Raw genomic sequence first — 26,711 nt, forward strand, 5'->3', positions numbered from 1 at the left:
AGAAGAGAGTATGTGGACCTAGGAGGCATAGAGAAAGAACATCTCACACGATTTGAGATTACAGGAGCTACTTAGGACATAATGTGATCATTTTCTGTAATTTGAACAAAATTGACTCAACTTGGAAGAAATGCTCTAGCTTCAAATACAAATGGGTATTATTTGGCCCCTTCCTCCTTTTTTTTTAAAAAAAGATTTTATTTATTTATTTATTTATTTATTTGGCAGGCAGAGATCACAAGTAGGGAGAGAGGCAGGCAGGGGTGGGGGTGGGGAGTAGGCTCCCTGCTGAGCAGGCTTGATCCCTGGGGACCCAGGTGCTCCATTTCCCTTCCTCTTAAAGAAGCAGTCCCTTGTCCCTTGTCAGTATTTCATTCATCTTTCTAGCTGCTCCTCCATCCCTCCACACCAGGAGATCTTCAGTGACAAAGCAGGTGCTTCGATGGGTTGAAAGGAAAGCTCTGTGAGTTTTACTCTGGTTCCTCTGGAAATCTCACCTGCATATTCTCTTCTTCCTCCCTGTATCTGTCCAAATCCTTCCATAAACCAGCGAGGCAGAAAGGTGAGATTAGGACACAGCATGCATTCACTCAGCAAACATGTGTTGAGCACCTGCTAGGTATGAGACACTCACCTGGGGTGTATACAGTCAACAAAATCCCAGGCATTCACACTCTAGAGGGAAGAGAGAGACAATGAATGAGTAGATCATGCACCCGCAAGGGGTAAGTTCTTTGGTGAAAAGCAGGTTAAGTGTTTGCCAGTTTCAGTGCTATTGACATGTGGAACCAGGTTATTCTTGACCGTGGAAGCTGTCTTCTGCATGGTGGGACATTTGGCAACATCCCTGCCCTCCGCCCACTCGATGCCCAACAGCATGCATCTTTGCACGACACACCCACACTCACCTTAAGGATAAGGGGTGAAGGTGCTGATTTATTAAGATCGTCGTCTCTGGGGAGGAAGACCTCTCTGAGGAGGTGACGTTTGAGCAAAGAGTAGAGGAAATGAGAATGGGCGTCCCATAAACATCTGGGGAGAAAATGTGCATGGCAAAGAGAACGGCTAGTGCAGAGGAATGGCAAGGAGGATGTTGGGAGCAGAACTGAGCCACAGGAATATAGTAAGAGACATGGTCGGCCAGGAGGAGGCATGACCTTGATCGTACAGTGGAAGACTTTGGTTTTGAATCAGAGGGCAATGGGAACCGTGGAAAGTTTCCAGAAGAGCGATGACATGACCTGTTTAATATTCAGATAGCGTAGTCCTTGCTGTTGGATAGAGACTCCCCTGCAGGGAATAAAGGTGAAAGCCAGGGTCCAGAAGCAACCGTGTCCGTAATTCCCCTGAGCACTTAGTTGTGGCTAGACGGTCCTACAGGGTTGGGGAGGGAGACTAAGTTCTGGGTATGTTTTGAGCCTACGTCTGACGTGGTTTAATGTTGAATCAGACATTGGGTGTGAGCGAAAAAGAAAGAAAGAAAAAAAGCCTTTGAAATACTCTTCTTCAAAAATACCCTGTATGAGCTTTTATTTCTGATTTTTGATCCTAACCCTATGGGAGTCGAAGCATGGTGGAGTCAGTGTTTAAGCATTAGGAATTGGACTTTTATTTCCTACATTACTTCCTGAGTAAACCAATTAAAATTATAATGTGGGTCTCTAGGAGAAAAGGAAAGGAGCCAAACCTGGTATAATTTTACCTCTTAGATGCCACTTAACACCACTTTTCTCCTCTTGCTTGGGTAATGAAATTCTGGCAAGTGGGGGCACAGTAAACAAGCGAGCCCTTAAAAGCAGCCCATCACCACTTGCTTATAGCTGCAATGCTTCCCGATTGTTCTCCAGGTCTCCATTTCAGAACTAGTGTGTGCTTTTCATAAACATCACCACGTGCCACAAATTCAGGCAGCATCTTTCCCTTCTCCATAGCATCTGCCTTCTGAGACCTTGGGCTTATTCTAGATATTGCCTTCCTGAATTGAGGTAGATTAACCAAGGTTCCAAGCTTCTCAAACGGCAGGAGTGGGAGAGTGCGAAATAAAGGTCTCATCTTCCAGATGGTCTCTGGGTTAAGATGAGCTTTTATAAAGCCTTTCAAATGCGTCAGCCCACATCGGAGATTATACGTCAGGAGTTTTTACCTTCACCTTGTGGAGTCATGTTTGCCTTCTTAAATCAGTGTTTCTCCACTGAGAAATACCTCATACCATACTGGTATGAGGTATTCATTAAGAATATAGAATTCTGGGCTTCCCCGCCACCCCCCCCAGACCCAGAAGAATGGAAATGGGGATAATGTTTAATGAAGACCTCAAATGGTTCTACAGTTTGCTAGCATTTGAGAACCATTGCTATATCATTTAGGAATGGCATTCAGTTCCTAGTACCTTAGACTGTGAATAAAGATACCATTTCTTTCACTCATTGGTAAGAAAGGTTTGGAGATGGGCAATCCAGAGCTGGTTTGGTGCTCCATAGTACAATAAAGAAAGTTATGGTACAGGATGGCTGCTGGAGCTCCAGCCATTGTTTTTACATTCCAGACAGGAAACAGTAAGAAGGGAGAATGGGGGAGGGGATTTTTTGCTAACTGCTCAGCCTCCTTTAAAAGAGTTTTCCCAGGAGTCACATGCTACATGTCATTGGCCAGAATTTAATTGCATGGCCACTCATAGCTACTAGGGAGCTGTAAAAATATTATTCTAAGCTGGGTATATATTGATGCTTTAAGTAAGATTTTGGCATTCTTATTAAGGAAAAAGGATGTAGATAGGCAACCATGTCTGCCACAACTCTCTTGTACCATCATTCCATGGATTTGCAGAAAGACCTTTCATTTGGAGTACCTCATTTTTCACCTTTTGCCGGTTCATTTTAGACCATATGTTGGTTATTTTCTGGAGAACACCAAAGGAAAACATGTCCATCATGTACGTGGTCAGTCATACATACTGGGAATCTGCTATATTTGGTGTTTCAGTTCTTTCCCATCCATCTGCCAGTCTCCTTTTTTCTTTTCTTTTTTTTTTTTTTTTTAAAGATTTTATTTATTTATTTATTTGACAGACAGAGATCACAAGTAGGCAGAGAGGCAGGCAGAGAACGAGGGAGAAGCAGTCTCCCCGTTGAGCAGAGCCCGATGTGGGACTCAATCCCAGGACCCTGAGACCATGACCTGAGCCAAGGCAGAGGCTTAACCCTCTGAGCCACCCAGGTGCCCCTCTTTTTTTCTTGATAAAGAAGGCCAAGAATCCAAAAAAACAGGAAAGGATAAGGAAACCAAGTCCAAAAAATGTTTTCCCCTTTTTAGTTATGCGATGCTCCGTCTAATGAGTACAATGGAGGAGCCTCCAGGGCATGGGGTGGGTTCAGGAGATACTGTATATAAAAACACGTCTGCCGTAAGAGCCATTCCGTAAATAAATACGTTCACTGAGAGGGTGAAGGACAGTTGAATCTGAGATCAGCCAGGGAAATCTGACTTCTCTTTTGGGTTCCCACTCCTAAGAACACAGGATGCTTTTGATATGGAAAATGTCCCACCCAATAAGAGAAGCATTTTGCCCTTAGAATTTCTTATCCTTGCTGGAGCTGGTGGATTCCCCCTTCTTAAGCATGTCTGCAGGTGTGGCAAGAGACACCTGCCAAATTAAGTGAGAGTCAACAAGTCCCCTCCCCTCCCCAGGGCCTCCTGGATCTCCTGGAGAGCACAGGATCACCATCATCTACCGGGCAACCTCACGGGGTTGGCTGTTGAGGGAAAACAGTTGCACGACTCTACAGATCTCAGAACGTGCTCCCTGGACCCCCAGCAGAGGCACCACAGGGGAAAGCAGCGTAAATGTGAACCAATGGACCCAACCCCAGTCCTGTGGAATTAGAAATGTGTTTTAAGACGCCATCCACGTGGTTCTGATGCAAGCTAAAATTTGAGAACCACCACTCTAATGAAGCACTTTGCACTTTTTTTGTTTTTTTTTTTAAATTAGCACACCTTTCTCTCCAACAGGGAGTCATTTGACTCCCTCCCTTCCATCTCTGCCCAGGCAGATATGCTGTCAAATGTGCAGTTCCTTCTAACAAACCCAGTCTTTCAAACTGGGTGAGGCCTCGCTTTGTAGATTTATTTGCACACTGACTAAAGCTCTTGCAATCCATCTGACACAGACTGAAGTTCTTGCCAAACCTCACTGTGGGGAGTGACATTGTAAATAAAGGCCTTCAGCTATCTCATTTTCCTGAGCCAGTGGATTGTGTGCAAAATGCTTTTGTTTGCGGGAAGCGTACCTCATACAGCTCAACCCAAGGTGCAAGTAGCAAAGGGCACCTCTACCTGAGTAATGAATACATGGAATGGACTTTCTAGCCCATTCCAAAGTACTGCTTTTGGAGAGTGATACTTAGTACACACAGGAGGAAAAAATGATCAGCCTAGCAGACAGTGCTCGTTAGTGGTCACCATTGACAAAATCCTATTGAATTTGATTATTTGCTTGTGAAAATTAGCGAGAGAAACATGGTTGGACAAAAAATGAGCAATCTGCAGGGTTTTCAGGGGTGGTGCCAAATTTCATTTCCGTAGTGCCAGAAAGTACACTAAATATTTTCCCTTTACCGATGGTTTGCTGTGTGTTTGTTTTGGGCTACGCAGTAGTTTTCTTTTGGAGGATGCCAGAGGAAACTACATGCAGCAGTTCTGTGTTGCCAGAGCCAGACTGGGAATTTGAGAGGGGAGTTTCAACATCCTTCCCATCCCTTTGCTCAAGGAAGAGCTTGGACTTCCCAAGCTTTGGAACATCAGGAGGAGACACAGAAGCCAGGGGGTGGAAGAACTAAGAGAAGTGGTGAAGAACCAACTCGTTCCCCATCCTCAGAGCAGGCCAGATCACCTACCATGTGAAGTGAGGATGATTGGGGAGGTTGTTACTTAATATTAGCTGATTTGGTTTCATAATGGTGCATTTCACTTGGTAAGTTTTTAAGTCTTCCACCAAACTGTTGACTGCCTCCTGAGGAACTATTTTTAGTACATTCTGTATACATGAAATTACTGAATGCTGGTAGAAGGAAGTATTTTCTGCAGCAGTGATCCGTTGGCTTGAATTATAAAAGGCAACACAAGATGTCCAGTCAGGAAAGATAGAGCTGTGTTCTTAAAGAGTAGTCACTGCCTCTGTTGACGTAAGAATTCAAGTCTTTAGGACGGACCTCAGGGTGCCAGGGTATTTACTGAGCAACCGGTCCCAAAGAGGTCTCCAGTCAAAGCCGACTTTGCTTTGCCCTGCCCTGGCATGCTGGGATGCCTTTATCTCCAATCTCAAAACAGGATGGAACTTCTCCAATCCAGTCTGCAGGTGTGGACCTTGCCCAAGATGGGGTAAGCAGGGTCCTTCTCTGGCGACTTCAAAACGGAGCCAAGTGAGTCAGTCAAGGATGGATGCAAAGGGAGGTTGTGTAAGTTTAGGTGCTGTGGGAATCTTTAAACTTTGAGAAGCTAAGGGACAGATCTGCAGGAGAAGAAGACTAAGGCAGAGATAAGAGGACACTGAATATAGAGAGATGAGAATCCCTTACTGGTCACTTTGCAGTAGCTGGTCCCATTTCGTCTTAAGACCCTACAGTTCTGTTGGGCTTCTTGAGAGAACACCACACCTCTGTAAGAATCTGCCTTTTTCTCCCCTCTGAAATCAAACTATCTTAAATAACATTATCCTCCCTTGCCACCTTCTTCCTTAGATTAAAGTATTTGGGGGCCTCCAAGTTTGGTCTCAATCTGTAAGCAGGTAGTGTGGCTCTGCCTCTTGAAATGGAAGAGAGGCCAGGAAAATCTGGATCCTTCCCTTGGGAGCCTGCGGGCCAGATAATGGACTCCCCACTATGTGTTCATATTGCTTATTGTTATGGAGGGCCAAGTTCTTCGCCCTCACTCTTGTTGAATTGCAGTCCTGCGATGAGGATTCTGAGAGGTTCTAGAATTCAGAGGAACACAGAGATGGGAAGTGACACAGCTGTGAACGGGGGTTCACAAACAGCTGCCTAAGAGGCAAGGAAGGTTCCAACCAGGCTCAGCCTTGGATGGTGACAGCAAAGACTGGGCTCAAGGTGCCAGGTCACAGGGGCTCTCAGGAATGCTTGTGCTCTGGGCAGCAAAGAGGGGTGTGTGAGTCCCAAAGGGCGAGTCAGGAGAGGGTCCATTGCACTCAGTTTGGACTCTCCTGTCAAGCAACTCCAGTGATTTTCCTTTCTTAGTAGCATCCGTCCCGAAGCTTCTGTCACTGGCGTGAGAATGACAAAGGGACATTGCAGCAAGGCTTGGCTACAAGCAGTCTCTCAGCTTGGGGTGTGAGACCCATTCCTCAAGACACAGGGCTCAGCTTTCTGCCTGCACTTACTGGCCATGGCGTGTGATGCATAGATCGCTCTGAGCACAGAATGGGGTGCTGGTCTCTGATGGGCCCATGGCCAGCTCCTCCTCCCAAACTAACTCATGATCTGGGCTTTCCTTTCTTCTCAGAGAGAGTGCTGGTAACCTGTGGGCTGCTTTCAAAACCTGGAGCCCTTCCTTCCCATCCCAGTATGTGGTTCCCCACCAGATGCCTCTAGGGAGGGGTTGCATGGCCCTATCTTGAGAAAGCCAGCTAGTCTATGAGCAGTCTGTTTATGGTTGCCTTCGGGCTTTGCTTGAGACAGGAATATGCACAGGATGGTGAATGGTTACAGTCGTGTGTTACGAAAATAAAGATGGCTTCCGCATCTTCCTGAAGGTCTTGTCACTGCCAAGCCTTTCCCTCCTCCCACCTTTTAAGAGCTATGATCTCCTTTCTGGAGATAAAAGTAGACAGAGCTTTCATAGTTCTTTTTCCCAGCATTCTCCAAACATGTATTCATGTCCAGGGCTCCCTCAACTCAAGGGAATTAGACCAAGTTTGCGGAGTAGAACAAATAGAATGAATTTAGAGCCTCAAGTCTTCTGTCTTCTGTGTCTTGTTGAATGAATGCCTTGTTTCGCAAGAGCTGGTCATGATGCTAAGAGATAGTTGGAAAGAATTTTCCATGATGTCATCTGAACTTGTGGGATTTTTTTTTTAATTTTTTTGCCCCTCCTGTATCATAGCATAACCTTCTGTTTTGGCCAGTTTTTCCTGACCCGAGTTTTGCATACAGCTGGATAACAGAATGTCTGTTTTCTTTCCTTAGGCAAAATTAGATGCCTTCCCAAGTCTTTGTTAGAGCTGAATAAGCCCCAGAAAGGACAAGAATATGTCCTAACAGCCGTAAACAGGAGCATTCTGGGATGTGCAGAAATATCTGTCAATGACCATTTGTAATTACGTACTCAGTATCCCAGATGTCGTGACTCTATTTTCAGACAGTTGGAAACTGCTACCTGTCCTTACAGAGCACTCAAAACCTAGAGGGCTTTTAGTGTAGGTGGAGGCCAAAGGGACCCAGCAGCTCAGCGAGTGCCAGAGCCTGGCTCTGACTTCAGGGTGAGACAGGCACTGACACATCCCTTTGGCTAGGGAGGCACGGCGCATGCCGGAGACTCACAGAGAAAATGGTAAAGTTGCTCTCTCTCCCATTCTCTGTCTCTCTCTCTCTCTGTCTCTCTCAGGGCGGGGAGCCTGCCGACAAAACTCTATGCTCTGGGTCCCCCACCCCCCCCCCCGGCCCCGCGCCTATCTGCTGAATTCTCTTTTTCTAGGAAAGTGTACTAGCTTTATTTTTCCCTAGCAAGACAGGGGAAAGCCTCAAGATTTGGGTGATTGGCTCCACTCTTTCTTCAAGGATGAATCTGTCTGCTTGCAGTGAGAAAGGCAGATGCTGTTAAGTTGCAGGAGGGTGGAAACGACTTGAAGTTGAATGTGTCCTGCTGCCGGAATCTTCTTCCCGGGGGAAGTGGGGACGGGCAGTGACCCATGTGCTTGCATCTTACAGGTTCATCAGTATTACAGCTGTCTCCCAGAAGAGAAGGTTCCCTACGTCAACAGCCCCGGAGAGAAGCTTCGAATCAAGCAGCTACTACACCAGCTGCCACCCCATGACAATGAGGTAAGGAGGAGCTCCCAGGGGCCTTAGCAAGACTTGTCTTAGAAGGTCCTGTGACTTGCTCACCTTCTCCATAATCAGATTGCTGTGATCAGTGAGGTCTCCGAAGAAAAACTCTGGCCCATTTTAGGTTTTAGCTTCCTTAATTAGAGCCAAAAGAAACGGCCCGACACTTTCCAGAAAGCAGATCTCTTTATGGACTGGATTCATCTCCGAGCCCGGCACAACTAGCTGTTTGGGGCATCCGGGGAGCCCTAAAATTTAAAAGCTCAAGCTCAGGTTTTCCTAGTTGAAGAAGAATGTGCTGGTTGCCCAAGTCCTTCGGCTGATTGCGATTCCCCGGGCCAGTCCAAGGTCAAGCCTTGCAAAAACATGATTCCCTGGCATTCTCAGCATCGTTTAATGTTAAGTAAGTGGGCAAGTCTTCCACGTTAGGCTGTGATAAAAGTCACATATCCAGCTTTGCAGCTCTGAACATCTGCGTTTTTGTCGTTGAAAGGCCAACTTTGCTCGCTCACCATTTGTACACCTGGAAGGCTAGCTTGCAAGCTGTCCTTTTTTTCCCTGAACCCCGATCGAAGACACTGTAATGAGGCGTTTCTTATCTTTGAAGTCGAATTGCTCATAAAGGGAAAATCCATGCATACATTTGTGAAAAGATCATCCTGCTTGAAGGGCTTAGGTTTGGACACTGGAAATGAATTTTTGAAATATCTGGTTTTTAAAAACAGTCATCCCCTAGAATGGAATTGTCCACTTAGCTGATTGCATTTTAAACGATTTTAAATTGAAAGGAGAAATAACTCCTCCAGGAACTGGACCCCAGCTTTCTACCAACTGCTCCCACCCACAAGCTGGATCTCCTGGGAAATTGAGTAGGTGCTATTTTATTCTTTATTTGCCCGTATTTGGATCAAAAGGGATAATTCGGCAGCCTCAAAAATAAATTTGAGTCAGTGAAGCAACAGCTTAAAAACTAAAGCAAGTCCCTAGAAAGAGAGCCAGGATTTCCTGTCGCCCATTTCCAACTTCATAAAACAAATACAAACAATGTTTTCCCCTTTAAAGCCGAGAACAAGCCCTGTAACCGGATGCCCAGTTAAATAATTTGGAAGTGAAAATGCGGGTTTTTCCAAGCTGGAGGGGAGTGCCTTTCTTTAAGAGCACATCCATAAAACGTCAGTGGTATAATCCTATGTTCTGGGCTAGTCCGGTCACAGTGGTGCTCCGTGCTCACGGGGACATCCACAGGACGACTTCCTTTTAACACTTGTTTGCTTGCTGGGGCAAGGGGATCTGTGCTCTGCTTTTAATGATTTCCAGTTAACTGTGGGTTTATGAAAAGAGACCATTCAAACTCCTTCTTCCTGCTGGAGAGGATTCCTTCCATGTGACCCAGTGGGCAGATTTCGCCCCCTTGACCTGGCCCTTTTCAGGACAAAGAGTGATGATTCTGAAGTCAGTATCTGATTATTTGCTCTTTGCCCAGAGGAAGCAGTTGAGACTGAGCTAGCTGGCTCAGTTTCCCAGGTAGGAAGCAGTAGTCCTGGTCTACAGACTTGCCAAGGCCCATCACATCACAAGCCATCTGAGCTTTTCACATAACCTTTCCGCTGTTACTCCAGAGAAGGACAGGAAGTGGGACGAGGTCTGTGTTTCCCATAGGGTGGCAGACACAGGACTTGGGGTGGTGCATAAACATGGCAGTTAGCGAAAGTGAGCTGCATAATAAGAGAATCACTCCCTTTTAAATTGTGCTTTATTCCTCTAGATGGAACATGGAACAGGTAGGATCTGCCCCAGGGGCAGGGAGGTGGGATTTCAGTTTGGGCTACCCAGTTTGCTGGTATCTCTCCAACTCATACCGGTCTCCACTTTTAAGTAACTGCCTTAGGAATCTCCATTTCATGGGGCTCCTGGGTGGCTCAGTGGGTTAAGCCTCTGCCTTTGGCTCAGGTCATGATCCCAGGGTCCTGGGATCGAGCCCCGCATCGGGCTCTCTGCTTGGCAGGGAGCCTGCTTCCTCCTCTCTCTCTGCCTGCCTCCCTGCCTACTTGTGATCTCTCTCTGTCAAATAATTAAATAAAATAAAAACTTTAAAAAAAAGAATCGCCATTTCAGGATCTCCCTTGAGCGGAAGTTGCTAGAATCTAACAACATGATTTCATTCTCACATTGTCTCACTTTAGGGTCACCTTCTGGTTCTTATAGGTGATACTGACTTTTAATGTATAGTCACAATATACTTTCTTTTTAAGTAAATGTGTTCAAGTTTTAAAAAGTGAGACCATTTATTTTTATTTATTTATTTTTTTTTTAAGATTTTATTTATTTGACAGAGAGAGATCACAAGTAGGCAGAGAGGCAGGCAGGGAGAGAGGAGGAAGCAGCCTCCCTGCTGAGCAGAGAGCCCGATGCGGGGCTTGATCCCAGGACTCTGGGATCATGACCTGAGCAGAAGGCAGAGGCTTAACCCACTGAGCTACCCAGGTGCCCCAAGTGAGACCATTTTAAAAACAGTATTAGTGGTTCAAGACTATGGCAGAATTGCCCTAGTATGTGTTAATCAGGGGGAAGACCGGGAAATCTTGGATTTGAGTGTCCATAGTGCCCCTCCCTTAATGCTGGGAGTTTTTATGTTTCACAAGAGGGCAAATATCTCACGCAAGTAGACGGATCAGCCACAGTCCAGTGGGCAGCCCTTTCTCTCCCGCGCACAGATTAACACGCAGGGACTTCTGTGAAGTGGGACATGTACCTCCGGACCAACTCCTTTGCCTCAAGCCTTCGGTTCCCCATTTCCCCAAAACGAGGTGGGAGAAGAAGCTGGGAGCTCTCTGACTGCTGTTCCGGCTCGCTGGCCTGGAGCCATCCTTCGGTGTCAGGGCTCACTCACATGGACGCAGGGAGGGGAACGTATCAGGACCCGACAATCCGTCTGAAGATCCATATCATTTTTTAAAGTAGGAAAAAGCCACAGATCTTGACTAGCCCCAGAGCTTCTCGACATGATGGGGACCTTCATGGGGCAGGAGGGCAGGGTAGCAAGGCTGCGGGACAGTTGCAGAACTTTGAGCCTGCTCGTGAGTCGGGCTCCGGACTGCGGCACCTTTGGTCAGGTCTTTCGACTTCGGTAGAAACTCACGTTCTCCAGCCCCGAGCCCGCTGGTGCGCCAGTGCAGGCCGGCGCTGTAAAGTCGAGTGGGAGCACGTGTCAGAAGAAGTCTGGGGCGCGGGCTGCAGAAATCCCATGGGGCAGAGGCGACGTCCCCCCATGACCCTCTCTGTGTCTGTCCAGGTTCGATATTGCAACTCGCTGGATGAGGAGGAAAAGAGGGAGCTGAAGCTCTTCAGCAACCAGAGGAAACGTGAAAACTTGGGCCGCGGGAATGTCCGGCCCTTCCCCGTCACGATGACGGGGGCCATCTGTGAACAGGTGAGCGTGGAGTCCGGGGTGCGGGGCGGGATCGCGCCGGCGTCGCGTCACGCATGGTGGGTCCTTCAACAGCTGTGTCCTGCAGCACCTCCGGAGGCGCCGCGGCGGGACCCCCGTTCTCATTCTGGGCAATACAGCGGTGAACAAAAGATGTGAAAGCTGTTGAAAGATTTTGATTGTCCTCATAAGGAGGTCCGTTCTAGGGGAAACAAACAGTAAAATAAAGAGGAAAAAATACATCAGGGAAGGAGGCTGCAAACCCTGGGGGGTGTGGGGAGCTTGGGATTTCCAGGAAGGTGGCCAGGCAAGGCTGCACTTCGATGGTGGGGTCTCTGGGGGTGCCTGGGGGGCTCAGTCAGTAAGCGTCTGCCTTCAGCTCAGGTTCTGATCTCAGGGTCCTGGGATCAAGTCCTACGTCAGGGGGAGGCAGGGGGGTGTCCCTGCTCAGCAGGGAGTCTGCATCTCCCTCTCTCTCTGCCCCTCCCCACCTCGTGCTCCCTCTCGCTTGCATTCACTCTCAAATAAATAAATAAATGAAATCTTAAAAAAAGAAGAAGGTGGCCTCTGAGCAAAGGCTTCAGGGATGGAGGGAGTGGGTCCTGCAGATCTCAGGGGGCAGAGGGAACAGGTCGCTCCAAGGCTCGGAGGCAGAAGCGTTTCTGTTGTGTTCTGGGACCAACACATGGGCCATGGTGGCACAGAAGAGGGAGTGGAGGGCCATGAAACAGAGTGCGTGGAGGGCCAGTTGTGTTCGCCACTGGAAGGAGATGGGAAGCCGGCTGAGGGATTTAAGCACAGGAAAGACATGAAGGATTTATGGCCTAAAATGAGTCCTTTAAATTTGAGAGGCAGGGCAGGGGCTCATGGTGGGTAGGGAGGGAAAAAATGAAACATGATGAGACCGGGGAGGGAGACAAACCATAAGAGATTGTTAATCTCAGGAAACAAACTGAGGGTTGCTGGGGGTTGGGGGGGTGGGGGTAGGGTGCTTGGCTTATGGGCTTTGGGGAGGGTATGTGCTATGGTGAGTACTGAGAAGTGTGTAAACATGGCGATTCACAGATCTGTACCCCTGGGGCAAATAATACATTATATGTTCATTAAAAGGAAATAAATAAATAAATAATGAATCCTTTAGAAAATGAAATTTGCTTGGACCATGGCATCCACCCAGGGCCACTTAAAGAGGTGGTAAAGGGTCATCCTGGGTTTGAGGGTTCTTTAGGGAAATGCATGCCTTCCCCCTTGCATCCTCCCTAGGGCCTCACTGAGCTAGGTCTGGGGGTGGTTTTTCCTGCTATTCTTCTGCAGAACACTCAGGGCCCAGGGGCGGAGGGTTTTCAAGAAAGGTGGACAGGCAGCCTGCCTGGGTTCTCCCTGCCCCTCCTCTCAGCCATCACTCTGGCCCTGCTCTTGGCTTTGCTGCTCTTTGAAAAGCCCCGTCCAGCTCCTGAAGCTCTCTAGGACCCCACTCAGGTGCTGACAATGTGCGAGCTGTCTCAGTGAGAAGTAGAGAAGTACCTACTCCCTGCGGCCACTCCCTACCGTTCTGTGGCCCTTCTTTGAGATTTCAGAGGCATGGGGTGGGGGTGGGGGCAGTGGAGATGTTCCTTAGTAGGGGGAGCACAGGACCACAGGCTGGGAAGTGGGGTCTTCACCCCTGATACTCACCCTTGAGATGTACATGGTCAGTGGTTGAGCTGTGAGATTCAGGAAACAAAAAAAAGGAGGGGAGCGTCTGGGTGGCTCAGTCGGTTGGACGGCCAATTCTTTATTTCAGGCTCTACACTCACTGGGAGTCTGCTTGAGGATTGTCTCTCCCTCTGCCTCAGTCCCTCACCCATCCACATTCTCAGTCTCTCTCTCTCAAAATAAATAAATAAATGTTTAAAAAATGGGCCACCTGGGTGGCTCAGTTGGTTAAGCGTCCGACTCTTGGTTTCAGCTCAGATGTGATCTCAGGGTTGTGAGATCGAGCCCGGCGTTGGGCTCCCTGCTCAGTGAGAAATCTGCTTGAGTTTCTCTCTTCCTTTGCCTCTGTCCTTACCTCTCCCTACCGACTCTCTAAAATAAATAAGTAAATCCTTTAAAAAATACTTAACAGCAGTTTAAAAAAAAAAAAATTAAAATTAAAAAAAAAAAAAAAAGGAAAGAAAATATGTGAGATTTGGTGTCCTCATATCAGGAATTCTGCCCTTCTGAGATCAGTCTCCCGGAACCAGCCCAGCTGCACACTCTTAAGGATGAAGGAAGGTCAGACATTTCATGTGCAGGTATCAAGTTGTGTAGAATAGTGATAAGAGCACGGAGGCAGAGAAGTTTGATTCATGTTTCTGCCAGACGACCTTGCCCCTGTTAATTTTCCTCCATTTTGTCATCTGCGAAATGCCTCCATCATGGAATTAAGGTGAGGAGTCCCTTACCTTAGTCTGTATTCTGTATCGTTAAAGCAATTGAACAAGGAGACCTTGACACTGAGATGCCTCTGATACCTTCATTACCTACGTGAGCAAACCAGAACCCAAACCAAAGGCAGTGTCTTAGTATTGAGAAAATAACACTGAAGACTAACCAATCGCCAACAGGCAACTAAGTTTTCTCAAATAAGGCAACCACGTAAACTGCAGCTGGTCAAATAATCACCTTGCTTTGCCCCCTGGCCCCCGTCTTCTCTCTAAGCACCTCCCTCCTAGCTCCAGGTAGGTGAAGGCCTCCTAACCACCTTCATTTGGGCAGTGCCCAACTTAAATCTGTATTTGCTCAAATAAACCCTTGAAATTGTTAATGTGTTTCAGTTCACTGTTACCACAGCACCTATCCCAGGTCTACTAATGTTCTAAAAGGCAAGGGTCGTACTTTGTGTTAACAGTGTCTTTCTTTTGTCTGGTCACTGCCTGAATGAGCTCCCAGAGACCATTCCGTGAGACCTTGGCTCCCTTTCCTAGGAATCATGTAATCCCATATGATGGCTGTGGTGTGGGGAAGGTTTGAAGGTATCTTTTCTACCCTTTAGACATTGTCCCCGAAGCCAGCCACTCACGGAGGGCCGAGTAACTAGATTCTCAGCCCGTGAACCTCATGGCCAAGCAGAGAGCCTTTAAATAAATAAGTATTTATTTATTTAAAGGTCAGCAGAGAGCCTTTCCCTGGACCCACCATCTCACACTTTACTCCTCCCTCCGAGGCCCAACCTCAGCTATAACGTGGGTTATCAGAGATGCTGCCCTGTTCCTTTCTGCTTTGGGAGAGGAGCTTGGAACATGAGAGAGATGACAGGAAAGGGGGAGAGAAGCCCCTTCCCTAGCATGGCCTTAGAAGTGGTACCTTTTCAGTCAAGACTAGGCAAAAAGATGTTAGAGAAAGCAGACAGCAAACATGCCTGAAAAGCTTTGGAGAAATTGTTAAGGTACCTTTATGAGCACACTCCCTCTCCCATCTATTTTTTTCTTTTTTTTTTTTTTAATTAACGTATAATGCATTATTTGGCCTAGGGGTACAGGTCTGTGAATCATCAGGATTACACAGTTCACAGCACTTCCCATAGCACATACCCCTCCCCAATGTCTATAACCCAGCCCACCCCACCCCTACCCCACTAACCCCCAGCAACTCTCAGTCTCTTTCCTGAGATTTAGAGTCTCTTATGGTTTGTTTCCCTCCCAATCCCATCTTGTTTCATTTTTTCCCTCCCTTCCTCCCATGACTCCCCCCACCCGCGCCTCTCAAATTCCTCATATCAGTAAGATCATATGATAATTGTCTTTCTCTGACTGACTTATTTCACTTAGCATAATACCCTCTAGTTCCATCCATATTGTTGCAAATGGCAAGATTTCATTTCTTTTGATGGCTGCATAGTATCCCATTGCATATATCAATCACATCTTCTTTATTCTTTTTTTTTTAAGATTTTATTTGTTTATTTGATAGAGAGAGAGAGAGTGAGCATAAGCAGGGGGAGGGGAAGAGTCAGAGGGAGGAGAAACAGACTTCTGCTGAGCAGAGAACCCAATGTGGGACTCGATCTCGGGACCTTGTGATCATGACCTGAGCTGAAGGCAGACGCTTAACTCACTGAGCCACCCAGGCGTCTCTCCCTCTCCCATCTTTTTTTTTTTTTTTTTTTTTTTAAGATTTTATTTATTTGATAGAGCACAAGCAGGGGGAGGGGCAGAGGCAGAGGGAGAAGGAGAAGCAGACTTAATGCTGGGCAGGGAACCCAATGCGGAATTCGATTCCAGGACCCTGGGTCATGACCTGAGCTGAAGACAGCTGCTTAACAGACTGAGCCACCCAGGAGCCCCTCCCTCTCCCATGGAACCCATGCACCCTTCTTGCAACCTGAAAAACCCCCCAAATCCTCCTGGTGTTAAACTTGGGCTGTGCCCCAGGATGGAGTTGGGAGCTTCTAGAAGATATGGACACCTTCAGCCCCAGTCGGTTTGCCCCCTGCCTGTAGACCTCCAGTTTTCTGACTTTGCCACCTTGTAAGTCCTAATTTTCTCAGCGACTTTTATTTGTCTTCCTTGGAAGGAAGAAGAGTGGGAGGGAGGGCAAGCAAAACCTGCCCTGCCATGTACGTAAGGCAGGTAGCACAGTGACCTGCCCTCAGTGGGAGATCTTCTATGTGTGACCCCGGAGAGGCAGAGAGGGGGATGATATCTGGACTGACCTGTCTGCTTGCCTTGCAGTGCGGAGGCCAGATTAACGGCGGGGACATCGCCGTGTTTGCGTCGCGCGCCGGCCACGGTGTCTGCTGGCACCCGCCGTGTTTCATCTGCACCGTCTGCAACGAGCTGCTGGTGGATCTGATCTACTTTTACCAAGATGGGAAGATCTACTGTGGCCGGCACCACGCGGAGTGCCTGAAGCCACGCTGCGCAGCCTGCGATGAGGTCAGAGCACGCTGCAGGCGGGGTGGGGGGCGGGGCGGGAGGGGCCCGCTCCACCCATCGCCCCTCGGTCCTGCCATAGGCCCCACTTGGTCCTGTGCTCTTCTGCATGGAGGGAAACCACGGGCTGGTCTACCTTCTTGTATTAAGCCTCACGGGAGAAGCCCCAGCCCTCTCTGGCTGCTGGCCCATCTGGAAGTGGCTGTGTCCTGGGCATCCAGGCCGGCACTAGGGCAGTTCCAAACTCTCAAAGAAAGGTACTGGGCAGCTTTAAACTTTAGATTTCAGCCGGGGACTAATCATCAGTCATGGTGTAGCCCTGAAGTCTTAAAATAGTTGGGATTCCTGAGCTCCAGTGGGACAAAGTGTTTTGAGAAGAGGGACATTTGGTGGCACAATTTAGTGTCCCCATGATTTACAAACGTTCTGATGGGGATTCAGGAGGCAGGTGCATACGCCCTTAAAAGAGAGCCCTGCTCTGAGAGGTACTTGAACTTGCTCCCCCAGGTCACAAAGCGGACTAGAACCCCCAAGTCTGTGCCTGGTGTTTTCTCCCACCAGGAGCACACCCAGGTATTCTCTTCCTGTGAGCCGCAGGAAGAGAATAGCTGTTTTAGCTTCAAAAGTTTGGAGCTTATATTCCTGCAAAAAGTTAAAAAAAAAAAAAGTTTGGAGGAGAAAAGAGAATATTCTAAACCTGACCACTTTTATGGGAATATTTTGGAAGGATGTTGGATAGGGGTTTCCTTCTGCACAGAGTGGATTTCTGGTTCCATCTGACCCTGCAACAGTCGTGTGGGCTTCTGCAAAGCAGCACTCCCCTTTCTCAGCCACAGCCCACTCCTGCCTGCCTAGGGAGGGTTCGCTTTTTTAGGAGGAAGTTGGCCGGCCTTAACTAATTTGTATTCTAATGCTGTTGGTGATGTTCTGGAGAGACCCTCTAGATGGTTATTTGGGAAACCGAATTCAGTTCCACCGGGATTCAAGCAGCCACTTTACCTTCCTGCCTCAGTTTCTACCTCTGGAAATTAGTGCTCCTAATACTTTATTGTTATCTAATGGCAAATAGAATATGATGATTGAGGTGTCTTGAAATTTTTGTTTATTGAGATATAATTCACCTATCATAAGGTTCACCTTTCTTAGGTGTCCAATTTGGTGGGTTTTAGTATATTCATAAAGTTGTGCGACTCTCCCTGCTGGCTAATCCCAGGACCTTTTCATCACCCCAAAAGAAACTTTGTATCTATTAGCAGTCCCTTCCCTTCTCCCCCTTTCTCCAGCCCCTGGCAGCCACTAATCTGTTCTCTGTCTCTATGAATTTACATATTCTGGGCATTTTACATAAGTGGAATCAGACAATGTGTGATCTTTTCTGGACGTGGTCTTTCATGTGGTGTAATGTTTTGGGGGTTAATCCACACTATAGTGTATGGCTATATTATTCCTTCCCAAGGCTGAGTAATATTCAGTCACGTGTATAGGTCATGTTAGGTAGAGGCAGTTAATGGACATTTAAGTTCTTTCCACTTTTTGAAGATTATGATCAGTGCTGCTATGAACGTTCATATGCAGGTTTTTGTGTGGACATATATTTTCTGTTTCCTTGAGTATATACGTGGGCATGGAATTGCTGGGTCACGTGGTAATCCTGTGCCCAAGTTGAGGGAATGCAGACTTTCTTTCAGAGAAGCTATGGTAGTGGGTGCAAAGTGGTATCACATTATGGTTCTTTTTGTTTGTTTGTTTGCTTTAAATTTTATTTAATTTTATTTTCGGTGTTCCAAAATTCATTGTTTATGCACCACACCCAGTGCTCCATGCAATACGTGCCCTTCTTAATACCCACCACATTATGGTTTTTTGTTTATTTGTTTTTTGTTTTTTTTAAGATTTTATTTATTTATTTGTCAGAGAGAGAGAGAGAGAGACAGAGCGAGCGCACAGGCAGACAGAGTGGCAGAGAGAGAAGCAGGCTCCCTACGGAACAAGGAGCCCGATGTGGGACTCGATCCCAGGACGCTAGGATCTGACCTGAGCCAAAGGCAGCCGCTTAACGAACTGAGCCACCCAGGCGTCCCCCACATTATGGTTTTGATACGTCTGTCCCAGATGGGTAATAACGTTGAGCATCTTTTCATGTGTTTATTGGCTATGTGTATCTTCTTTTTTTGGAGAACTGTGTATTCCAATCCCCTGCTGGTTTTTTTGTTTGTTTTGTTTTAATTGAGCGATTTTTCTTTCTATTCTGGAGTTGCTTGCATATTCTGGATACTAATTCAGACTGCATCCTAGGTGTCAGATACACGCTTTGCAACTATTTTCTCTCATTTTGTGGTTACAGTTTCATTTTCTTGATGTTCTTTGAAGCACAGAAGAGTTTAGTTCCGATGAGGTCCAATTTACCTTTTGTTGTTGTTGTTGTTTACAGTTGCAATGGCATAGCTGAGGAAACTATCACTTAATCCAGGTCCTGAAAATCTGCACTTGTGTTTTCTTGTAAGCATTATAGTTTACAGCTCCTTTGGTCTCTGATCTCTTTTGAGTGAATTTTTGTATATGACTCGGATTCGTTCTTTTGCATGTGGTGACCCAGCTGTCCCAGCCACATTTGTTGAAAAGACCGTTCCTTCCCGCACTGGATGTCCTTGGCATCTTTGTTGATTATCAGTTGGCCATAAATGTTTGGGTTTGTTTCTGGACTTTCAGTTCTCTTCTACTGATCTCTATGTCAGTTCTTACACCAGGACCACACTGCCTGGATTACTGTGGTTTGTAGTCAGCTTTGAAGTCCATGCTTTGAAATTTTAAAAGTCTATATTAGAGGTCAAAACACAAATGCTTCCTAGGGCAAGACAGGTTGTGTACACGAAGGTGACTCATTTTACGAGAGCAACGAGTGGTGCAAGATAGGACCAAACTGGAGAACTGACCACTCATCTAGAAGCAGGAGTCCTCCTTCTCAAATACTTTGTTTTCAACAAAGAAACCAGAAGCTTACGTGTTAAAATAACATTTCTTATTTTTAAAAAGATGTTGCATCAGCCAAATAAGACATGGACGTGCTGTCCAAAGTGCCCATGAGCCATTGGTCTCTGGTCTTGCTTTTTATTCTTTAGGGTAGAACTTTATTTCTCTTATTAAAATGTGGTTCAGTTAGTATCTGGCCAGACCAAAAACTGTGGTTAATTGTGCTTTAGGCAAATCCCAGTGTGCTCACTGATAGAGATGTAGGACAGGACATATACAGATAGATTTTTTAATTGAGTAAATTGTGGGAAAGTCTTGCTTTCCCATCCTTCTAGTTTGGGGTGCCTGTATTCTCCATTAAAGTGCATTCTCCTGGCTGGGTGTTAACCACTGATCCTTTGGCTTCCCCATCTCTAGATCATCTTTGCAGACGAATGCACAGAAGCTGAGGGGCGGCACTGGCACATGAAACACTTCTGCTGCTTCGAGTGCGAGACGGTGCTTGGCGGCCAGCGCTACATCATGAAGGAGGGAAGGCCCTACTGTTGCCACTGCTTTGAGTCCTTGTATGCAGAATATTGTGACACCTGTGCCCAGCACATAGGTGAGGCAATGTTTGGTGCTTAGCTTAGTCCTGCTGTCACTGGGTCTCCTCAGTGTCTGGTGTAGTTAGAAACCCTTTGGCTCTCACCTCATACTGGCTTAAGCGAAAAAAAAAAAGGTGTGTGTGGGGGGATTTCTTGGCTCACGTTTCCAGAAAGGCCAAGGAGTGGGCTTGCTTCAGGTATGGATGGTTCAAGGGTTTAAAGTCTGGAGGTCTTTTTATCCTTTGTGTCTCAGCACTGCTTGCCTTCTGTTGGCATTGGTAAAAAGCAAGCTGCTTTCGCATGCTGGCTAAGAGGACTGCCCAATTATACAGAGCCTTAGCACTTGCATTCTCAAAAGGAGTGGGGCCACGTCTGTCCGAGTATCCAAATCAGCTCCTCCAAATACGAACCTTAGCATCCCTGGTTTGGTCACGGGTTTCACCCTAGAAATAAGAGAAGAGGGTATTTCGGTTGGTCTGCCTGAGTCATAGGCCCACCCCCAACATGGGGTTATGTGATGTACAGCTCCTCTACCCGGGGGAGGGGGAGAGGTCCCAGAAGGAAACTCCGAGGGAAAATGTAAACAGATGTCTTCCACAGTCTCCTTGGAAAACTTGAGGATCAGCAGAGGGAGGAACCAGCATATTCCTCTTGGTAGGAAGGGGTTGTCAAGAAAACCAAATGGTTTCTGGCAAGCATGTCCTAAAAAAATATCAGCTAAAGCTGACCCAGCCGAATACAAAGCAAGAGAACCTGAAATAGCTCATAAGCCATAAACTCCCCCAAAGCAGCAGCAGATCTGTGGCGATGGAGATCATTTTCCCTTCGCAAAGAACGGATTTGTTCAACCCTTCAGCACTCTTCGAGACCAGGCTGTGTCTGTGGCTTCTTCATCCAACCGTCTGTTGTGGCACCTTGAGAAGGAGCCACCCTTTAAAAAGGAAAAGAAAGAGTTGGCAGGCGGTGACTGTCAGAGAGGCCAGCAGCCTGCTCTTCCCGCGGCTTGTGCCCTTCCAAGAAATCTGCTCAGAAGCCGCCAGCTTCTTGCCCCTGGTTGGGAGATGTGGAGGTAATCCGTCTGGGAGCCCATGTTGCCTCACGTCAAGGATTTTATCAGGAACCAAAAGAAGGCACAGGGCCTCCCTGCCTCGTCAGAAGTGATACATTCTGATGAAAACCTAGCTAGTCTTTAGGAGAGCTTTGGGAGTTGCTAAAAATCACAGCTTTGCAGACAACGCACCTACTGTGTGCTCAGGGGTCCTTTGTGGTCCAGCAGTCTGTCCCCCGGACTCAGGCCTGCTTCTAGGAGGCCTTTCGGGGTTGGAGACCCAGCCCGGGGCCTGGGTGATAGTCAGATTCACCTCCCCCTGCAGCCCTGACAGCCTCACCCTCTCACGGCCTAATGCCTCAACCAAGGACCCACTGGCTTTCCTTTCTCACAAGATCAAAATAAGGAAACGGACTTGATTTGATGCTAAGGGGTAGGAAATGGGGAGCTCTCTGTGGACAGGTGGCTGGCCACGTGAGGAAGGCCAGGTGGGCTGTGTCGGAAGGGGGAGGGGAGAATTGTGCCCGTCCCGGAGCCAGCCTCGCTGTGCGTGGATCCTGGGTCCGCCAGTAGGCATCGAGGGTACAGACGCTCTCCTGCCACCACAAGAACCCCCCTTCTCGCTAGTGTTGCTGTTTCTTCTGTCCCTTTCCATTGAGGCTTCAAAGCCTTTCCAGAAACTGCCACTTAGAATGTTTGCTCAGCAACTTGGAAGAGAGAAAAATCTGTCTGTCACCACAGCAGGTCGGCCTCAGAAAGCCCCCCTGTCTTCTTCTCTTTCTCTCCCTTTCTAGCTGTTCACCCCTTTGATCGGCACTGCCTTCTCCTGCCTTGCAAATCCATAAAAAGGCATCAGTGTTTTGCCAGAGAGGGGGACCTCTGTGGCCTGCAGTGTTATCACTGCTGTAGTTCAAATGTGGTCCCTGCTTGGTTTCTCCCTTCATCTACTTTTCTGTGAAATCTCATTTTCCTGCAACAGTGAAAGGGTGTGCTGTGTATACCCTGCATACCACTATCTCCTGGTGCTTTGCTCTGACCATATTACACAAATATTCCATATTTATACAGCCGCTCAGAGTGGACCGTGCATCAGGCGGCCGTTGCCAGGGCAACGGTACTTTTGCCTGCGCATCGCCGAGTAAACAGTCCTATAAACAGACCGAGGCTAGAGCAGCAGTAGACACACACACCCTCCGAGAAGGGCTTACAGAGCTTAGAGGGGGGAATTAAAAAGGAACGCTTAGATGTGGAACAGCACAGCCCTTTTCCAGATGTTTTGAGTTCAGGACCAGTTCAGAGGACCGTCTGACATCAGGGATGTTGCTCAGGGACCGCATTGCATGGCCTCTGGGGCCGTTCTGTCTGTCACCTGCCTCCCCTCTGCTCGCCTCGCCTCACCCCAGCCCAGCCTTCTGCAAGGCCACGTCCCCACTACTGGGGCCCCACTGCCACATTGGAGCACAGCTTCCTTGCAGAAGCTCGGAGAGGCAGCTGGTGGGGGACAAACCCGGGAACCAGGCTTCCTGTGTGCCTCTGATGAGGAGCAGGGAAGACTGCCGCTGCTGGGGATGCTGGGCAGCGGGGGTGAGCACAGCCCTGTGCAGGGGAGGGCGGGAAAGACGGAGCCAGCCCCAGAGCCTTTCCTGGACTGCACCCGGGCAGTGGCCCTTGGAGCAGAAAGGGAGCTGGGCATCAGGAGGTAATGAAAATAGAAGAAAAAGAGCAGTGAGAGTAGTTGGCAGATACAGGTCTAAGCACCGTCTGCTTATTAACTCACAACAACCCTGGGAAGCCAGACCTGTTGTCATGCCCTGTGTTGCCACAGAGGGCACTGAGGCACAGAGAGATCAAGCCACTTGCTTAGGGTCACACAGCCACCGGGCCGAGATCGGACCCCGGGCGGATGGGCTTCGGCAGCTGTGTCACAGGATGCAGCCCGGGTGGGAACCTTCTTCCTCGGACTCCTCACTGACTCCTGAAGCCTCCCTCTGTAGGACTTCAGACCTTGCAGCCCGCCCTGCTTCCTCCCAGGAGCCTTGGGACAAAGTGTGGATGGAGCCGCAGCTCTGGGTCCCCTGACTCTGGGTCCCGTCTCTAGTCCCGCTTCGTCAGTTCTCACGCTTCCCGGGAGTGCTCAGATGAGAAGGCGTGGATTTCCACAGTGGCCGCTTTGCCTTCGAGTGGCCTTTGTGGCGCTCCTGTCCCTCTGAAAGTCTCCTCTTCGTCCCTAGGGCCAGACTCCCAAATCAGCCAAGACCCCTTGATTTGGGGCAGAGCTCATAAGAGAGAGCTTGTGCCTCTCTCTCCCTGGGCTCCAGGGACCTGAAGGTAGGGGCGGGGAGCAGAGGAGGCCGGGACAGCTGCTTGGCTTTTGCCCTTTGTTCTTGTCCTTCTCTTTAGAGGTTGTTCTCCAGTTTCTCATTTACTGCCTCTCCAGACACAGCTATCAGGGTGATTCCCGGAAGGTCTGGGTTCCGGACTGTTAGCCCCTAAAGGTGGAGGTTCAACACTAGAACTCCATTTCTGGGAAGATTTTTATTATCAGAAATCAGGAGTCTTGCACAGGTCCCCTTCCATTCTATAGTACTTGCATGAGACTGCATGCCCCATAGGATCCCCCTACAGGAGCGGGTCCCCCCATCCGCCCCACATCCAGACTTCCATCCTACCAGCTTAGCAACTGCTGTGTAAAGAGCGCCTTGCTGAGATAGTGACGTAGGGAGGCACTCTAGGGGAGTCCATGTAATTCTCCCGTTGGACTAATGCAGGAATTAGATCCACTCTGAAAGCAGCCACCAGGTTGGGCAATACAGTTTTTTACTGGTTGGTACTAGGTCCAGGCATGGCTTTCGCCCTGCCCAAAGCTCATGGCCCAATGGTGGCAAGAAGTTGGTGGCCCCCAGAGAGATTGAGTCCTGGAACCAGCAGGGGGCAGAAGAGATGCTGAGAAGCAAGAGCCCTTGGGCCTCTGGAATGTTCCAGCAGGGCAGGTGTAACAAGATTATGCAAACCAGGGACAGCCCTTGCATGGGGAGCAAGTGTGTTTCTTCCTTCCCTGATGACATTAAGCAAAAGGTGTGCGTGCTTATGGAGGCTGCTTTTGATGAACCACACCCAGGTTTTTCCTTACCAAGTGTTGAAATCCATTTTTATGTTTTCCAGTGAACTGTTAACAGTGATTTTTTTCATCTGAATGGGGGGGGGCAGTTTGGGCTTCAGGTTATCCATTCACTCTATAAAGAGACCCTCCAATATGTCAGGCCATGTTCCTGGACGTGCCACAGAAAATTAAGGACCCTGTCGTCCTAGAGCTTCCCTTGCAGTGGGGGAGAGAATTAATAAGCAGATGCACACATGTAGTCGTGTGTTGTCAAGCAGGGCTCTTGCTCTGAAGAAAAATATGGCAGGTCAGGGTGAAGAGCTGTGGAGAACATGCTCTCAGATGTGTAGGGAGACTTCTCTAAGGAGTTGGCATTGGAGCAGACCCCCGGGGAGAGTGAAAAGGAAATGTTAGATTCTCAGTTAGGAGCAGGACTTCCGGGTACAGATCTCACCCGAGATTCCTAATTGCATTGAGTGAGGCAAGTTACTTAGCCCTCCTGTACCTCCGTTTTCCCATCTGAGAAATGGAAATCAGATTAGAAGCCTACCTCCTACAGTGGCGGAGTTAAATGACTTTACGTATAAGCAGAGCACTTGGAGCAGTTCTGTATCTTGTGTTAGCAGCATGATTATAATTTTGTCTGAGAGAATCTGTCCCAGGCAGAAGGATGCATGGACAGGCCATTTTGATCTAGTTTTTTCTCTGCTCGGAGCAAATGAGTTCAGAAGCAGCTGACTGGTAGAACAAGGGGGTTCTCATAAAAGGACGCAAATACCATCTATGTGAGGTCCTGATTATTGATTTATAATTATTTTATTCTGTTGTATTTGGAACCCTGGGCCAAACCAGGATGCTGTGTGTCTCACATCCTAACATAGGCCTCCGAGCAAACTTGTCAGCCTCTTCCATGTCTTTTTCATCCCTAGGGATCGACCAAGGTCAGATGACCTATGACGGCCAACACTGGCATGCCACTGAGACCTGTTTCTGCTGTGCTCACTGTAAGAAATCCCTCCTGGGGCGGCCCTTCCTCCCAAAGCAGGGCCAGATATTCTGCTCACGGGCCTGCAGTGCCGGCGAGGACCCCAATGGCTCTGACTCATCCGATTCGGCCTTCCAGAACGCCCGGGCTAAGGAGTCCCGGCGCAGTGCCAAAATCGGCAAGAACAAGAGCAAGACGGAGGAGCCCATGCTAAACCAGCACAGCCAGCTGCAGGTGAGTGCCAACCGGCTGTCGGCCGACGTGGACCCCCTGTCACTACAGATGGACATGCTCAGCCTGTCCAGCCAGACGCCCAGCCTCAACCGGGACCCCATCTGGCGGAGCCGCGACGAGCCCTACCATTACGGGAACAAGATGGAGCAGAACCCCTCCCAGAGTCCTCTGCAGCTTCTCAGCCAGTGCAACATCAGAACTTCCTACAGTCCGGGAGGGCAGGGGGCCGGGGCCCAGCCCGACATGTGGGCCAAGCACTTCAGCAACCCCAAAAGGAGCTCCTCGATGGCCATGAAGGGGCACGGTGGCAGCTTCATGAAGGAATGCCGAGAGGACTATTACCCGGGAAGGCTGAGATCCCAGGAGAGCTACAGCGATATGTCAAGTCAGAGCTTTAGTGAGACCCGAGGCAACATCCCAGTCGCCAAATACGAGGAGGAGGAGGAAGAGGAAGGGGGCATAGCCACTCAGCAGTGCCGGACCCGCCATCCCATCAGTTCCCTGAAGTACACCGAGAACATGACACCCACAGAGCAGACCCCTCCGGGCTCCATGGAGTCACTGGCCCTGTCTAATGCAACAGGTATGTTCCGGTCACCTGGAAAACAGAACGCGAGAGGTAATGATCTCTAGGTGACCCGAGGCTGGTCTTCAGGACTTTTGTGTTGTTCCTGCCATGTGCTTTCCTCCAGCAGGGTGTCGGGGAGGGGAAGCGTGGTTTCAGATGGCTTCTGTCTTTGATCACTTTCCCTGTAAGCAGAGCCTGAGGCAAGGATGAGGATGTCTTCGACACAGTGAGGGTGGGCTCCCAGGGAAGGGGAGTCAGAGAGTCAGGCTGGCATTGGGGGAGAAGCCAAGCAGAGAATGCTATCTTGGCTGGCATCTGACTGCAGCCTGACCCCACAGGGGGCTCTGGAGGATGGGTTGCATTGTACAGTTGGCTCCCTCTTGCGACAGGGGTTGACAGTCCCACGTACTGTGTATCTGTCAGTCACGGGCTTTGGGCTGCTAGAGAGTGGCTCCTGGACGAAGTTGTGGGTAGGGGCAGCGGGCATGGCAGGGGCTGTTGGCCAAGGACAGCACTCAGAATAAGAGGCAGCTATGAGCCGGAAGCTATACTCCTAATACCGGGTCGTGCTTGAGACACCACGGCATCTGTGACAGCTTCTAAGGCTGTCCCAAACTCCAGTATCGCATTAGGGAGCTCATTTCAATGTGTAAATGGAGACCAAAGAAATGTGGGCAGACAGGAGAAGGGAAGTAGGTTGAAAAGGAGCAAAGGGGGAAGAGAGAGAGACCATCCAGTGTCTGCTTTCTCCAGACAAATGGTGCAGCCCGTGGGACCTGTGGGGACGGATGTGGAAGTTCTCTAAGATGGCACTCCGCGATGGGTAGTCTGAGCATGGAA

The 26,711-nt window shown here is 48.6% G+C and overlaps 1 protein-coding gene across 5 annotated transcripts in view; it reads left to right on the top strand.

The window, feature by feature from the left end:
* The window catches only part of PRICKLE2 (prickle planar cell polarity protein 2), a 318,505-nt gene that overhangs the window by 253,717 nt on the left and 38,077 nt on the right, over positions 1-26,711 (top strand). For all 5 annotated transcript variants that reach the window (XM_004738303.3, XM_004738306.3, XM_013053561.2 and 2 more), the window contains 5 exons: positions 7,941-8,054; positions 11,350-11,487; positions 16,179-16,382; positions 19,767-19,953; positions 25,014-25,886. In XM_004738303.3, coding sequence (XP_004738360.1) covers positions 7,941-8,054; positions 11,350-11,487; positions 16,179-16,382; positions 19,767-19,953; positions 25,014-25,886 — 1,516 coding nt within the window. The remainder of the gene's footprint in view (positions 1-7,940; positions 8,055-11,349; positions 11,488-16,178; positions 16,383-19,766; positions 19,954-25,013; positions 25,887-26,711) is intronic.

The sequence above is a fragment of the Mustela putorius genome, unplaced genomic scaffold, assembly GCF_011764305.1.
Source record: "Mustela putorius furo isolate JIRA1106 unplaced genomic scaffold, ASM1176430v1.1 tig00000095_pilon_pilon_pilon, whole genome shotgun sequence".
Classification (NCBI taxonomy): domain Eukaryota; kingdom Metazoa; phylum Chordata; class Mammalia; order Carnivora; family Mustelidae; genus Mustela; species Mustela putorius.